We start from the raw sequence: 18,153 nt of genomic DNA on the forward strand, positions 1-18,153 counted from the left end.
TACGTAAAAGAAATTTGCTCCCCATGTTATTCTTATGGGTGTTAAATTTGGTTTATCTTTGCCGAGTTCGATTGGCTCTTCTACCTGACCGATTTTCATGATTGAGGTCTCAAATTGAAGGTATGCACGCACAGATTTGCCATCAAGCATCGGGATATATTGATCTATAATCCTACTCGGCTTATAAGTAAAAGAAATTTGCTCCCCATGTTATTCTTATGGGAGTTAAATTTGGTTTATCTTTGCCGAGTTCGATTGGCTCTTCTACCCGACCGATTCTCATGATTGAGGTCTCAAATTGAAGTTATGCACGCACAGATTTGCCATCAAGCATCGGCATAAATGTATCTATAATCCCACGCGGATTATACGTAAACGAAATTTGTTCCCCATGTATTTCTTATGGGAGTTAAATTTGGGGTTTCTTTGCCGAGTTCGTTTGGCTCTTCTACCCGACCGATTTTCATGATTGAGGTCTCGAATTGAAGGTATGCACGTACAGATTTGCCATCAAGCATCGGCATCAATGTATCTATAATTCCACGTGATTTCTACGTAAACGAAATTTGCTCCCCATGTATTTCTTATGGGAGTTAAATTTTGTTTCTCTTTTCCGAGTTCATTTTAATACTATTTAAAGGTTCTTCCAAAGGAAGAGATACCATATAACATATGTAAAGAAAAAAAAGAAAATTCTTCACTTATATTCAAAATATACTCTTTACTTAATTGATCATTCCATCAAGCAAAATCACCTCACACCTTTATGTAATGCAATTTGGCTATTCCATACAGGTGTGAGTATAACAAAAAGTTGCCCCCTGGTGGGGTTTTAATGAATTTAATTTATATTAAATTGAACTACTGAGGACATTACAATCACAGAGCTGCGCAGTGGAAATAAAGATGTTAAATGTGGGCCCTGTAATTAAATATCCCAGAAGTCCGATTTATGGACCGTGAGAGGTCTGATATGTTGTCCTCCTTCACACCCTCTTCAGCTTAATTCTAACACTTCTTAAAACTAATAGACGTGTCTATTTGAACACTCCATGAATTAAAATGTGCTGTTCTGATGAAAGATTGTGATATGAATTGATACTCTGTAAAACTATAAAATTGCAAATAATAATATTGAAATATTGATTGAAAATATTTGTGAAACTGTTTGTTCAGGAAATATTTATCAAAAGTATGACTTCAAGATGTTTATATATACTGGATTCGGTTAAGCCGATTGCTCATGAATTCACCAATTTAATATTAAATATTATGAACTGAGCTTATAAAAATTGCACTGTCAAAATATATTTACAAAATGTGATCATCAACACCCATTGTGAATACTTTGTATACCTCTTCCAGTTAAGCCATTTACCTTTTTACTTTACCAGTTTTATACTAATGATACTAACAGCTGAAACACAGGATAATGAAAAAATGGTGATTTGTAAAAATACTGTATAATGAGATGATAATTGCAAATGAGCTGTGATACAATAATTAATAAAATTTATACAATGTGATGACCTTTTTTGTACACAATTTAACAATATTTTGAAAGAGAGAGTGAGAGAGTTGATTGTAAGATTGAATGTTCAAATTGGCGGTTTGTTCATTTTTTTTTTTTAACTGCAAAGTCTCGGGAAAACCTAGCCTTGATGATTTTATTTATTTGTTTTGGATCACCAGACTCCCCAAAGATGTTCGTAATTATCAAACTGGCCAGTTTACAATTCAGGGTGTCCACATTCTGGAAAGTCAGGGATAGTCATGGAAAGTCATGGAAAAAAATTATGGTCATTGAAAGTCATGGAAATAGGCAAAAAGTCATGGAAAGTCATGGAAATCCCCAATGATGGAGGGATTTCAGGGGACCTTTCAATGCTATAGTCGGCCGTAACCGCGACTATTGTAGCATTTTTCCGAATTTTTCACAAATGTACGACAATTTCAATTTATACTGTTGTCTTAGTTTATGGGTTTTGAGTTTGTATTAGTTCATTGTTGTACCTATTGTACTCCATTGTTATCTGTTAATACATATTTCAATATTTTCTGCGAAATAACTTGTCTAGGCAGTATTATTTATGTGTGTACGGTATATTATAATTTTTGAGTTAAGTTCGTGAGTCATGGAAATCAATGGTTAATGGTCATGAATAGTCATGGAAAGTCAGGGAAATTGATGACAAAATTTCTGTGGACACCCTGCAATTTAATCAAACAGGGACTATTATGTAGGTTTGTGATCTACATCACTCCTTGCTGATCAGTGCAACGGGGCCAATCGACTGCTGAGTCGATTATTTGATAATTTTTATTTAGTATTTAATATTTATGAATTTAATGGGAGTCTATCCTTATGACCCTTTATCAACCCTAGCCTTCGACCGAGCACTCTGTTACCCCCATTTACGTTACACAATCAAACTCTCACTATTAAAAAATGTAATACTGTTCAAAAATTATTCTACACATGAAATACAAACGTTTTAAATAATAATACTGATGATGATAGAATCTGACTTTACATAGAATACAAAAATAATAATATCACAGATAAACATTGCTCTTTAAATTAATATACCATCTCAATTCAATTTAATAAATAATTTTCATTTGACTAGGTTCACTATTATAACTTAAATTCTTTGTATGACATGACCAAATTTAATAAAACATTTTATCCTGAATCGTGACCATGTGCTCTAAGTAGACCAAATGAAACATGAAAATCTCAGACCAAACAAAACATGATTCATAACTTGTAAAACGAGTGGTACATGTGAAAAAATGTGGCAGATTGGCAAGACTATTTTAATACTAAAACACAAATAACACAAACATTTACTTACGTACACATGTCGACACATTAACATTCATTCCGACGAAGATTCACGCGTACCGAACATTTAAAAACTGACTCGTGGTAATTTTGACTTTTTGTCTGACCGAGCGGAATATCACGACACGGTTTTTTCTGGTGTAGGACTTATTAATTCTTGGTTTTTCGAGCTGGCGTTTAATGATTCAATTGAAAATACCGTCACGACGACCCGCGATTCGCTAGAAACTGACATTTGCTATCGATATGATGCATGTACGAATTTTCATCACGAACGCGAACAATCAATCCGGCATCTCAACTTTCTCGACTTAATACTAATAAAACACACCCCCAAATGCAATTCGGCGAAATTTTGACAATTGCGATCGTTTGATGCACGTACAATTTCCGCCCGAACGCTAATTTCCGAGCTACGAATTGAGATATTAATAAATTCGTCCTACACCAGCGACAAAACGCGACTTCACATGTTGACTACGCGATTACTGAGCCACGAGTGACGACGAGACGTTTGCACGCGACACGGTTCGAGTGTAGTATTCCTCCGCGTTACGTCATGTTGGACTGACTTGTCCATTGCCTGGCGCGGATTTTAAATCTTTGAATTTAAAATCGGCACACATACTAATAATAACTCCGATGAAGTAGGCCTACGTATGGGGAATATTTTATTCATTGAATGATCAACTAAATGTGTCAACTAACGCAATTAAAATCATGATTGTTTTTACACTTATTACTCTTTAAACAATGCTAAATGCTCAAAATATTTATATTTCACCCAATTTATCGCAGTTAGATGATTTAGAAGCCTTGAAAGTAACCGTCGATTTCGACGGGTTTCACCTAGTTCACATTTAAAAGGAATTAAAGGATTTAGTCAGCTGTTTCAACTAAACAAGTTGGTTCTATGATATGCAATAGCATTAAAACGTTATAAGGTTTACCAACAGGGTACAACACGATTAGGCCATTTTTTGTTTGAATTTTTGACAATACCTAATTGAACTAAGCAGCAACAAAAGCTGTAATACGCAATGAGAACTATCAAAGTAGGATATTGTTTAAAGTTATTTTTAGGCTTATATGACCATTTAATGAATCATTTGTGATATTGTGCAAAGGTTTGATCATTTGTGTTGTTGTTTAGGTGCAGTAGTAGAGCATTATGGCTATGGTAAATGTGTTATACTATAGCATACAGTAAACTTCAAGAACCAAATTTTATCAAACTGTGTCGTCCCCCATTGCAAACACAAAGTTTGAGTATGTCTGCAATAAACATTTTACACTTATATGCCAACCCCGTACGAAGGACGGGTACTCTGCTAGTGTACTAATATAAGGGAGTATGTGTTATATGTGGGTCTCTTACTTAAATAGTAGCTTTTTGGTATGCAAAAAGATAAAAATGCACATTTAATTTGGATCTATTATACATGTTATGAAATATCTATTTTCGTAGTCCGCCATTTGTATCTTTTATTCGAATAAATACCATTTTGTGAACTTCTGCAAATAAAATTATTGAGTTCGCATTTTATATACTGGGCTTGTAACCTTGAATCATAAATCATAATTAAATTTACACGTTAAACGTCATTACAGAATTACATTGTAGTGGTAATGTATTTTTAAATAGAGCTATTGAATTTAAATAAATATTCATCAATACATTATAAAGTGGTAGGCTTAAAATATATTCATGGATTGCATTAAAAATGAGTCTATGCATAAATACAACTTGCAAATTTCTTTTATCATAGGCTATTATCGTGTAGAACCCGGGTCATCCTCTTAATTTTGTTGAATTAATATTAATTTTACGTCTTTCAGTAGACCTATTTTCTAAAAGTCTAGAGTTTTTCTCCAGGCTTGTTCTAAATGCACCCAGGCGTTCTTGTTTGTTACAATTCTTATGAATGGTGGCCATAGCTAAAATTACTTGATCTTATCCAAAAACAAAGCTATTGTCTATTGTGTAGCTCAGTACCGGTGAATGGTGAACCGAGCAATGGCTTGGTATAGTTTATATAGTTTGTGAAAGCAATATAAAGGAAACCCAACACTCAAATCAGGAAAATCAGTCAATTCGTTTATTAAGAATCGTGAATTAAAATAACCCTGTCACGTTTTATTATATCAATATTATATCTTCTCCTATTTTTTACTAGTGGTGCTTAGGTGTACAATCTAAAAACGGTTTTAAAACATGTAATATTATTGCTAAAAAATTCAACACATTTTAGAATTAGGCAACTATTTACTAGTAGACCTACAATGCTTTGGTTCAAACTATTAGGCCTAGATAAAAACTTAGTCTATGTCATCATATTTGTACACGTAAGTTGGACGGTTCAACGACGAACATTTGATTTTAAATCTATGAATTAGTTATGAAAGTTACGATAGTTGATGACTGTATTAATTAATGGTTTCGGTTTATTACGACATTACGATTAAATCTGTTTCCCGTGTTTGAGAACTTGCGTGTATTTTAGCTTAATTTCGTAGGGGTCTAATTATTTAGTACCAATTAAACTGAATTTTCAATATTTTTCATAGTCTATTATTTTCTTTTGTACTGATGGCATTTCTTTTTAAGATCTAAATCATAAACATTTAACTGGTCATTGTACAGTTAAATAAATAAACACTTTTTCGTGATTTTTCAATTGTCTTTGAATTACTTTGGGCTAGTTATCTGTTAAAAGTGGAATTGATAACAAAAAACTATAACATTTACTGTATCTTCATTGACACTGACATTTTGAAATACGGCAGTGTACGATTATTTTGTCGTACAAGGTTGGCAACGCTCCGTGCAGTGGGCGCGGCCGGGTTAGCGACTTCCAGAGTTAGCGAATTCCGCCGCGAGACAAAATCGAGTTAGCGGGTTCCGGAGTTAGCCAATTCCTTACTGAGACGGTTAGCCAGTTCCAGAGTTAGCCAGTTCCGACACACGACCGAGTTAGCGAGTTCCTGAGTTAGCCAATTCCTACGTCTCGCTCCTGCATATCCAAATCTTAAGGCGTGTTTACAACTAAAAAATTAGAGCAACTATTGGGAGATTTTTTTGGAAAACTAAAAGCTGCACTTCTCTAACTTGAAGCAACAACTGGAAACAACCGACATCGCGACCAGGGTGTGTGAAGGGGCGACAATTCTCCACTTGTTTTCAACAAGTTGCTTACACAAAGCGTGCCGCAACATGTCTTCCACTTTTAGAAGTCAACTTTCTAACTTTGATCTTACCGACACTCCACAGTAAACTAAAATTTTGTGCAAGACTTGTCTATCTAATAGTGGAAGACTGAAAAAGTTACTGTATTTTGTAGAAAAAGCAACTAAGGGAAAACTAGTGGAAGACTTTGGTGTAAACGCGGCTATAAATGTATATAGTGATGGATACAGTGTAAATGTAAGATTATAGACAAATAGAATAAATATAGACTGTCAAAGGAAGGTTACGGCGCCCACCGCTAGGGTTTGCCGTGTAGTTACGGCTCTCACCGCTGCAGGAGCCATATGCGACCAGCAGACGCTGCAGTGGTGTGCGCCGTAACTACACGGCAAACCTAGCGGTGGGCGCCAAAACTTATGCCAACCGCAGCACAGCTGACGGTCTATATTTATTCTTTTTGTCTATGGTAAGATACAGCTGTACTTTTTTATTGTATGCTCAATAGCTGCGATGCCCTGTCCCAAAGTATTCAATTTAGTTTATAGATTGTCATTTAATCATAGTTATATTGTATTCAAATGCCATCCAAGAGAAACAGAATCTAATTTTAAAACTTTGAATTAGGCCTACTTAAAAAAGTTCACTGATCTGTACTATGGATGGTACAATAATGTTGTAAAAATGTAAATATGTGGAATGTTTGATAAAATGTGTTTTAAACCTTATTTTCCTCTTTTATTTAGTACCTATAAACATATCTTATCCAAATAATAAACATTTTTAGCTAACTAACATTACTTACTCCTATTAGCCTGACATTAAAATTGAACATCCTGCTGTAGGGAAGCGGCAAGATCAACTAGGTTTTTACTTAGGTACAAACCAGCAACCTTCATATTTGAAGGCAAGCCCTTTAGCACCTCTTATAACCAGAATTACGGCACTCCTTTTTTCCCACACTACAGCTAGAAGTTTCAGGAGGAAATGATTTCGCCTTTGCTTAAACAATACATTTATTTACAAAATTACAGACAACTAACTACAAAACATATTAACTTAAAGGGTCCCTTCCTCCCTCATCTTGCGTATGTATTTCCCCCTCATGTGGAAGGGAAGAGGAACAGCTCCCGGACAGGGAATTTGTCCTGGAACTTCACAAATGCAGGCTTTTTCACACATATAGCCAAAGTTGGCAGGATTGTCCTTCTTTTCTCTCGCTTGAGCTTCTGCTTTCAGAACTTCCCTGAAATAAAATATGTTATTATTGTAAGAGCAAAAATCATGTCCCTAGAGTCAAATATTTTATTATTGTAATAAGCAATACCTGATCGCCAGAAGGACCCAAATTGAGAGAGTTGAAGCTCTGGGAGTCAGCAAGTATACTTTTGAAAGAGTACTCGAATTTAAATAGGCCTACCTAGGAGTCTCAATTAACTTGAATAACAAAAGAGGAATAGAAATAGGAGAAAGACTGATAGCAATAACCAAATGTTCTGGAGCTAATACAAAATGAGTTAGAAAAAACTATCTAAAAACACCAAATTAAAATGTTTAGGAAGATTTTTTGGCCTATAAATGAAGAAGGTACATGGCGAATAAGAAAATACTGAGAACTGTACAAAGAACCGGACATCGTAGCCATAGTTAAGGAGTAGGTGACTGAGAAAGGCAGGCCATGTAGAAAGAAGGAAAGTATACTGAAGAAGATCAGCAATGGACGACCAAGAGGCACTACTAGCCCGATATGAAGACCGAAGCCGGTGGAAAGACCAAATCCAGAAGGATCTACACAGAATGGGGGCAACTCTCGACCTAGCGGCAGACCGGCAGCAGCGGAGGCATCTTGTTGGCGAGGCCAAAAACTTTCTTAGGTGTGAGTGGCCAAGAAGGTAAGCTAAGGCAAAGCCATTATAAAAAGGTATTGAGAACCAACTTTTAACACACATAACTGTGGGGTTTTATTCAATCTGTCCATTATTAGTAAGCTAGTAATAAAAAGTTCTGCGGATTTTGAATTGATTGAAACCATTTGCCTATTTTTATATTGTTTACATTTTATAACCCCCTAATTTTTATAAATATAAAACTTCTGGAGAACATGCACACGAAAAAGATGGGTAATGTGTAGAAGTATGCCTAATCAGAAGTAAAGCAGGGCCGATTTACCGAATAGGCACGTGCCTAGGGCGCGAGGCAATTGGCTTTATTAGGGGGCGCCAAAAATTGGAAATAAAAATGGTTGCTGTATTTGCATGCGATCGCGGTAAACTGATAATCCATCTTAAATTCCATCTTATTGGTAGAGAGTTCCGGGACACACTGTATATCATATCATACTTAAAATATGAAACATGTAATGTAATGTTGCCAATTACAAAACTTACTCTGGTTTTCCCAGCACTTTTAAGACATGTGCTAAAATATCTTCTTTTTTCTTACCATCCACATCAATCAGCATGCTTTCATTATTATCTGAAACAAATTATCGAGGAATATTAAAAAGCATATGAAAGAGGCCCTTAAGTTATGTGTCTCACCTTAATTTTCTGAATTTTATGATATGTCAGGCGGCATAAGGTGAAAAAGAGTGTTTTTAACTTTTTATGTGGTGAACAGACAGAATACTGATAAGTATTCCATGTGACTAGTCTAATGAAAATACTTAATTTACATACCAAAATAGCAAGTGATGAAGGGTGAAGGAGTCAGGTTTCTAAGAGTGAGGATCTGAACACTTTGGTTCTTGTACTGTAGTTGAGGCAGATACCAAAACACAAATTTCCTGAAAATGCCATACAAATTTTAACACAAATGACAAAAGGCCCAAATCATATCAAATTAATCAATTTCTATTAGCACCATGGCTATTTGATGAGTTAGATAGACCATTAAAAAGTAGATACCTCCAAAGTAATATCGATATTCAATATTGAAGATATTGATATTTGGATCCGATATTATCGTGATATCGATATTAGAGGCTGGAATTGTTATCGATATCTAATATCGATAGTAGTGATGGGCGATACGGGTCAATGTATCGATACGCAGTATCGATACGTTTCGGAACGTGGTGTATCGTATCGTATCCTCATGTATCGATTTTTACCCGTATCGGATCAAATATCGTATCGTATTGTTTATAAAATTTAAAAAAAATTTAAATATCTCAAATATACAAGCTGCATAGACAAATACTATGTTACTTATAAGCTTGTAAAGAGGGTTAGTGCATGTAATCTTACCTCAGAAAAGCCGTTTCCTTTCTGTGTCTTTTTATTTGTATCAAACCACATACATTTAACCTTCAAATTCCGGTAAAACCTCTAAATTGGAAAACATTTTCTTATTGTTTTCCTTGTTTTTACACAGGGATAATTAATTGAACCAAAAGGTACTTATAATGATGGTGGGTATGCCACTTACACAATATGGATAATGAGTGACCCCAATTCCATTAACCCTTTCAGTGCTATGAAACGATATATCGTTGTTTTAAAAAATCTCTAAGGGATATAGAGAGGAAGGTTATTAAAAAAAAAAATAGCAAAAAAAAGTCTCTAAGGGATATAGAAAGGAAGGTTATTTAAAAAAAAATAGCAAAACGGCCATTGGTGACCTGCATGTTCATAGGATACACTAACAACCACTTAGCTAAAAGATTCGCCCAATCCGAGGATTTCGAGGTGTATGTCTAAACCAAGGATTATGAACACCTCACTATGCCCCAGTGGTTGTAGTATATCGCTACAAACACACAGGTCACCAATTATTTGCCACACAGGACGGGATTCGAACCCGAGCAGACGAATGCCACTGGCCAAGTGACACACGCCCTGGTCTTCTCGGCTATCTGTGCTTGAAGACTGGGGAGTCAAAAACCGGTATTTAAGCTGTCGCCACCGATTGCGAACAGATAGCGCTACAGATGGTTGTTCAATGCGTTACTAGGTAGCAGCACCAGTTAGTCACGGACTATTTAGATGAAATCTTTTAGTTTAAACACAAAAGTGATCATAAATGTGTTCCTGAGACTTTGGCTGCAAAACATTAGTTTCCCTAAAATGGCTATATTACGATAACCTCGTCCAACTAAATCAAGGTTAAATTCAATATTACATTGTAAACTATATGTCTTTTGATTTTATGAGATTTTGGTTTCAAATAATGCTATCAGAACATAAAAATTTATAGGAAACCCAGAAAAATTACAACAAAAACTAAGTTTTATTTAATGTTTATTACAAATACACGGATTTATCTTTCTTATATATTTTCTTATTGTGTTATTATTCAAAATTAGCCTAATTAATAAAATAGTTTTAGTTTTACTGTATAGATCCTTTGTAATGAAATACTTTTTATTATTTAGTTTATAATTTTTTCTTTATGTTAGTTTAATGACGCTATTTAAGACATATTGTCTAAACTTGAATAAAGAATATTTGATTGATTGATTGATAGTGACAACATGACAGTTAAAATTCAACAACAGGTACAGTAGACTCTTGATAATTCAAAATTGGTGGGCCAAGCATATAAATTTGAATTATCAAGAGTTTTGAATTATCAAGAGTTCGATTTATCGGGAGAAAAATGAACCATTCAAATTACAGAGAGTTCATTTGTTTAATACATACAAAGGTACAGCACGTTAAAATCAAACATCATACCGTATTTTAGTACACTTTTAAACAATCAACGGCTTATTTTTCAGTTACTGTGGTTGCAAAGAAATCTGTTATTTAGCGCTATATATTTCGCCAATAGATACACTATCAGCTGTCGACAACTACGTTTGTGCTCAAGCAGATATCGCGCAATCTAGAGATCGGATTGTCAACTTAGAAAAACAAGTCAGCGAACTAACTCAACTACTGCTCTAACTAAACAAACATCAAAACTTCCAACACTAGCCTACCATGGGAACGATGTACTGTACTGTATAGTTTCCTAACAGGAAGAGATCACTTTGAATTATAGAGTGTTTTGCCGACTAAACTTCGAATTACTGCGTGACTTTGATTTATAGAGAGTTTTTTCGACGAAACTTCGAATTACAGCATGACTTCGAATTATAGAGTGTTAACCGACGAAACTTCGAATTACTGAGTTACTTCGAATTATAGAGTGTTTTTCCGACGAAACTTCGAATTACTGCGTGTTACAAATTGACCTGCCCTCTATTTGGACTTTGAAATACCGAGTGTATCAAAATGCATGGTAAAAATTTGAAATATTGAGAGATTCTCTAGGGACTGAGCCTTCATTTTGAATTATCAAAAGTTTTGAATTATCAAGAGTTTGAATTACAAAGAGTGGACTGTAATGGAATTAAAAGGCAAACAAAAAAGTCTTAAAAAATATGAATTATTGGCCTAGCACTGAAAGGGTTAATGGTGGCCCTAGTTTTGAGGTTATTTGCAAAACATAGCTGGAAAAATACATATTTTATCAGTGTTTTTGAGGATGGTAGGGTAAAATATCAAATTTCTACTACTACTTTTGAGGGGAGGAAGATGAGAAAACACATTTCTTACCTTAAAAATAAGATTTATATTAATAAATAAACAATACGATATTCGATACGATATTGGCTATAGGTGTATCGATACGGGCATATCGATACACTCCCACGTATCGATACAAAATATGGATATTTTGCGGTCCTTGTATCGATATCTGTATCGATACGCACATCACTAATCGATAGATTGCTGATATCGCAACAACCCTAGTTCACTCATCTCCTTTTTTCGTATTAATAGTGATAGAAAAGTTAGAAAAAAACACAGCTACGTCAAATATTTTCAGAGGAATAAATTATAGTTGTAGGCAATAGTCAATAAAAATTATTATTTTAATAACCTTAGTACCTAATGTAATAAACGATGCTTTCCAAATCTATCATAATACTATGGAAAATTTTTTGTCGAAATTAAAGAAACTAGCAACCATTTTGTTACGGGACAGGATGTTTATTTATAGCCTATCACTGGAGGCTTGAGTCACAAAAACTATCTTGACCTTTGTAGTCGTTAGCCCCCTCCACTGCCCTCCCTACAAGTTGCATTGTTTGTTTACTCCAGCGATAAGATACTTCTAGTTTATGGTACAAAAATAGCATTATATTATACGATCGAGGGCGGATAGGCTAATCCGATTACGATTGCGAGATCCGTTAAGAAGGGGTCTACTGTAATAGTAATTTTAGGTTGTTAAATTATTATTAATGCAAATTTGTAAGAATCAATTTACACTGTGTAACTTCATTGGATATTGTTTCTGCTGCCATCATATTTGTAGCATTTTCGTATTTGTGTATTACTGTTTGTTGATAAATAAATGGGTACAGTTTCTTAACTGGGCTATCCTAATATCGATTGAAACTATCGAATTGAAAATATTGATTAATAATCAATATTTTTAAATATATCTATTATAAAATTAAACTATCATAACCTAACCTAAGCAACCAAAGTTGCTAATGGTGAAAAAATCGCATGAAGGTTTACTAATCGAATCGATAGTTTCAATCGATATTAGGGCCTAGCATAGCCCAGTTAAGAAACTGTACCCAAATAAATAAAACCCACAAGGGGTACAGTTTCTTAACTGGGCTACGCTGATATTGATTGAAACTAACTTATCTAATTGAAAATATTGTATAATAATCAATATTTTTAAATAGGCCTATTGGCTATCTATACTGTTATAAAAAAGAGGTGGTTGCTGTATATGTGTATGGTGTGTATGGGAAAAGTAAACTCGAAAAATACTGGTCGGATTGGGCTGAAATTTGGCATGATGATAGCTCACATTCCCGATTAACATATAGGCATATTCTTATTTCAAAAATCCTTTCGGGCTCCGCCCCAGTGGCTCTGGAGTTTCCCATGTTAACCTTATGAGAAATGGAATTATTGAATCTTAACAGCTGTTTCAATTAAATGGTTCTGTTCTATGATGTTCAATAGCATTAAAGTTACAAGGATTACCAACAGGGTGCAGCACTATTATTTCTTTTACATTTATGACAACAGCTAATTTGCAACCAAAAGGTGAGTGAGCGTAGCGAACAAACTTCAACCTGGAGGCGAGTTAGCGTAGCGAACGAGCTAACCTGAAGGCAAGTGAGCGCAGCGAACGAGCTCCAACCTAAAGGTGAGTGAGCGTAGCGAACGAGCTCCAACCTAAAGGTGAGTGAGCGTAGCGAACGAGCTCCAACCTAAAGGTGAGTGAGCGTAGCGAACAAACTTCAACCAGGACGTGATTGAGCCATGCGAACGAGATAATCTTGAAAATTAAGAAGTTAAACGGGACAAAGCCCGCGGGTTACAGCTAGTCTATTATAAAATTAAACTATCATAACCTAACCTAACCAACCAAACTTGCTGATGGTAAAAAATCGCTTGAAAGTTTACTAATCGTATCGATAGTTTTAATCGATATTACCATAGCCCAGTTAAGAAACTGTACCCTATTAAGTTAGCCTACTGTGCAATTATGAGAACATACTGTGCAATTATGAGAACATACTGTGCAATTATGAGAACAACTTTGTGCAGCAATCACAAACGTTTTTAAGAGGAAATAATACACTACGCTAAATTTTTGCAGTGCAGTTCCCATCCGGAACTACGACTAGCCTAAGGGAATTAGGCCTAACAACTTGTAGAAAAGCTATTTTAGATGTTAACAAAACTAACCTGGCACCGTCATGATGATCTCCTTTTGTATTGTAATTAATGCAAAATATTTGTAAGGAATCTTTAAATAGTACTTTGCCAGCCTCTAAATACTTTAATGTGTACCGAATCGGTTCAATACCTTTCATAAACGGCATGTTTAGTTAGTTTAATTACTCAACCTCAACAACTTATCAGTTATCAACAACAGAACTCTCGTAAACATAACCTAACCTAACAAAACTTTATAATCCAAATCCTTTTTTTCTTTTTTTTATATTTTGCAAAAAATGGCCGGCTTTGCTCGGTTAAAACAATGCAGCCTTCCTGTAGTAAAACTATAACTAGATAAAACATCGTCCTTGGGGAGTATGTTTTATCTATATAAATCATACTCCTCAAGGAGTATGTTTTATCTATGGTAAAACTAATTAAATTATATTGAAATTGACTTGATTAGATTAACTTCGGCATTGGGATTCCAATATTTGTTTTATTTTCTTTCAATTTTTCTTGGAACTGGAACCATTCAGTCATGCTATTCGTACTTTTACCACTGATTATTCAATTGGCCGTTTATTTTATTCACTAAGATGTGATGTTCCTCAAACTTGGGCACACTTCAAATTTTGTCACGAATTTTAGTATTCAGAAATTAGACTGAATACACTTAAGATAGAAAAAAAATGGTACCTAAATTAGAATTATATAGGCATAGCCTGCTTCAAAATATTAAAATTTAATTTGAACTTGACTTCGGAGTAAATTAAAACCTACCTTTAGGCATAGATAAAACATGTTCCCTGAGGGACTATGTTTTATCTATGCTTTAGGTCATTTTACAAATGAGTTTTATTCACATTTCAAGAACAAAGTATTAGTGTTATTTTTTGTGATCTTTTATTGTGCATCTATTAGCCCCTGATGTACTCTTATTTTTCTCAGGTAAGCTACAAACTGTATTCCTTACAAAAAATTCCTATAAATACTTTTCATAATAAAACACCCCACTGCAGCATACCTGCAGGCTAAGCGAATTTTCATTCAATATAGCTGATTGGATTTTCAATAAAATCTATTTAAATAACGTTATAATGTTCAACAAGTATCTAGGTATGCTGCTACTGGGAGGGTTGTAGTGTGTTTTTAGCAAAATATATAAAGCTTTGGTACAAAATAAATTAATTTGCCAAGTTTGATCAAAATATATCCATAAACAAGCAAACAACAACAGTTAACTTATTAGCCATAAGAATAACATGGGAATTTTAAATTTACAATTATTTGAATAGTCCCCGTGTAGCCAATAACCGTGCAAAAACACTCCAATATACTAAATTATTTGTTTTTTATGCTCTTTAAATTGGTTAAAAGAGAAATTAGGAAATTTTATGTTTTAAGGGTCAAAATGGAGAAAACCCAATTTTTACCCTATTAAATCCCCGTTCCCATGGTCTGATCATGCTGGTTTGCGAATTCAATAAGTTTATCGCACATTACACCTTCAAGGCAAATTTTATCAAAATCGGACAAAAATTACTCAAGTTATCGCGTTCACGGTATATATAACTTAGAGGGTAGCGTGGGGGTATTGGGACCCGGGGGTTATTGAGAGCTATTTTTTTTGTTAACTTTTTTTTAACAAAACTGTAAATACATTAAAGTTTAGGCATTCTTAAGGGGTTACATCAAAAACTGTTGGATAATTTTAATCTTGTGTTTTTATTAAATACATTAAAGTTTAGGCATTCTAAAGGGAATACATCACAAACGGTTGGATAATTTTAATCTTGTGTTTTATGTATAAAAAAAACAAAAAACTAAGCCATGTTTTTTTCCGATTGTTAAACATATGGCAAAACTTTAGCATGATAGTATTTCGAGTTATTTTATATATATTATATTAATTAATAGCCATGCCAAAATGTATTTTTCGACACATTTAAGGTTTAAGCAATAGTTTGTGATGGTTTTAAAAATAAAAAAAGTTAAAAAACTAATTAAAAAAAAAATTTACGGGTCCCGTTAACCTGGTGTGGGGAAATGGGAAATTTTTTTGTGTGTGTTTTATATGATTTTCACTATTTTTCTTCATTAAAATTAATAATTATATGTGGCTGCAGTGGTGATTATCATGTATTATGTGCAATAACATAATCTTGAAATAGGTCCCAATTACCCCAGCATGGGATTAATAGTAATAGGTCCCAACTACCCCAATACCAGTCTCATCGCGTGGTTACATCGGATTGGAATTACAGATGTACAGAAAAGTTATACATTTATTTTACAACTACTTGATAAGAGACAAGGGCCTAAAAGAGTGATGTAAGCCCATAATTGGCCTATTAACTTATTTTTGAACTGATAATTACCATTTATTTGAAATTCTTTTGGCCGAAAAAGCGAAATTTCAGAAAGTTTTTGTATGACCAGAAAAAATTTTGACATAAAATATACTTGTAGTTTTTTTATTTAACAGTTTAAATCTATATTTTCTGGCTGTTATCTGTACTGGTTAATTTCTCCTATTTTATTTTAAAAAAGTGTAATCTTTTGGAAAAAAGTTTAAACTGTTGTATAGTCCAAAAAATTGTTTTTCAATAAAAGTATGTTGCATAATGTTTATTATGTTTTCATTTTTAGAACCCAATTACCCCTACAAATTAATATTAGGTGCAATTTGGGTCTTCAATGGGGTAATTGGGACCCAAATTGAATTTTTTTCATAGCAAAATTTAATTTAAAAAATTACAAACAATGTGATAAGAAGACAAATTACAGTTGAAACCGTGTGCATGCTCATATTTAGATTTTTTCTTACAATAAACAAATAATTGAAAAAAAATTAAAACATGGATCCCAATTCCCCTACTCTACTCTATATAAATCAATATATACTTATATAAAAATTTGTATAAAAAAACTATTAGCGTTTTAAGGACATCAAAATGAAAAAGTATATTGGTCTCGGACCACCTACGTTAATAGCTATTTCCTTATAGGGAAATTCGCTACAAACCAGCATCAATAAATTCTTTTACATAGCAACACACACATGGGTGTGTATTTTAAACTAAACATGAGTACAAGGTGAGTGTAGTATGGAGTTAGATGAACTTTGTTACTGACGAAGATCAGTTGTGTGGATTTAAACTAAAACCTCCAATAATCATGAATAGCTTAGCCCAGTTTTGTACCACCAAGAATTTACTGTCTTTTCTCAGGATTGAGCCGGAGACCTTCTCATTACTGGGCAAGCATTATAATCTATTTTACTCTACAACACACACTTTACTTTTTGGCAAGTTCATAAAAAAATAGGTATCCTACTCATTTTTTCTGGAAAAAGAATACTAAACAGGATTTTTTTAAATTCAAATCTTTATTGTTTGTCATGCATATAAAATTAAGGCTATACACATAAAAGTGTAAATGTTAGTACAGTAATACATTATTTCTAGACATTATTCACAGTGCAAAGCTATATGTCATAATTCATAAGGAATACATTGTAAGGCACTATAAAATACTTCTGAGATTATGTCAACATGGCAAGATAATATGACACTTCAAACAGTCTTTCAGTATATCATTCCCCAAGTAATTCTTAAGGAGAGACAAGGTACTTTGTAATGTGATGTTAATTAAACCCCCAAGATTATTATAGCAGACTAACATGGTTGAAACAGCAGGGTTTCTACGAGTTCACTTAAAGTAAAATCGGAGACTTTTGATGACCAAATTAAATAAAAATAGGTGACCTTGGAATGCACAACGAATATAATATAGCCTGCCAGTATCTAAACATATAATAAATCCTTAAACATAAATTTATCTTTTAAAACTGACAAGTGATTTAAACTGACGATCTTTGATCTATATTGTGTCAAGATAATCATAACTAATTTTGTTAAATGATATTAACATTAACTAACAAATTTGAATATAAAGAGACAGAACAAGGTTGGGGGAGCTGAAACCTCCCAGCTAGTACGCCCACTGTGCCCATCCAGATATACATTTTTTGGTGACTTCCGTGACCAGTAGACACCCTGAATAGATATTGCTTTAGATAGTGTCATATTTGGAAGAATTTTCAGCAAGCAGTAAAATAACTTACAATATGCACCCAAAAAATTCCAAATTATTTAAATCATCGAGTACAAAAGATCAAGCTTACAATGAATACTTTTTTACGTTTCCAGTGCTCGATTTGCGGGAAAACGTGGCGGATGTAGAGGAGGTTCCGGTGCTAACTACAACTAGAGTCACACCTGTTAAACTCCTTCTAGACCCAGACCCTAGCGAGGGTCTTATACAGGCTTATGCGGCTTATACAGGCTTATGCAGGTTATACGAAGACAAAAAAATAAGGGGACACAGCCCTCATTGTAATTTTTTTGTCTTAGTCTTTATGTTTCACAAAA

General features: G+C 33.9%; 1 protein-coding gene across 1 annotated transcript; it reads right to left on the reverse strand.

The window, feature by feature from the left end:
* Positions 1 to 7,030: 7,030 nt before the first annotated feature.
* LOC129001230 (probable 28S ribosomal protein S25, mitochondrial) lies at positions 7,031 to 13,956 on the reverse strand. Its single transcript, XM_054428456.1, has 4 exons — positions 13,745 to 13,956; positions 8,711 to 8,817; positions 8,420 to 8,507; positions 7,031 to 7,278 (listed from the first exon to the last, which is right to left on the reverse strand). The coding sequence occupies exons 1-4, from the start codon at positions 13,879 to 13,881 to the stop codon at positions 7,092 to 7,094; spliced, it is 519 nt and encodes a 172-aa protein (XP_054284431.1). The 5' UTR covers positions 13,882 to 13,956; the 3' UTR covers positions 7,031 to 7,091.
* Between the last annotated feature and the right edge of the window lie 4,197 nt (positions 13,957 to 18,153).

Source organism: Macrosteles quadrilineatus, unplaced genomic scaffold (genome assembly GCF_028750875.1).
Source record: "Macrosteles quadrilineatus isolate MER2022 unplaced genomic scaffold, UCM_ALF_1.0 Scaffold_8__2_contigs__length_117827958, whole genome shotgun sequence".
Taxonomy (NCBI): domain Eukaryota; kingdom Metazoa; phylum Arthropoda; class Insecta; order Hemiptera; family Cicadellidae; genus Macrosteles; species Macrosteles quadrilineatus.

Excerpts from the sequence above, each read along its gene's own strand:
- LOC129001230 (XM_054428456.1), bottom strand. The coding sequence starts at position 13,881 with ATGCCGTTTATGAAAGGTATTGAACCGATTCGGTACACATTAAAGTAT. Across the intron at positions 8,818-13,744 it reads GATCATCATGACGGTGCCAG|GAAATTTGTGTTTTGGTATC; the intron begins GTTAGTTTTGTT and ends TGGCATTTTCAG. Across the intron at positions 8,508-8,710 it reads CTTCATCACTTGCTATTTTG|ATAATAATGAAAGCATGCTG; the intron begins GTATGTAAATTA and ends AATTTGTTTCAG.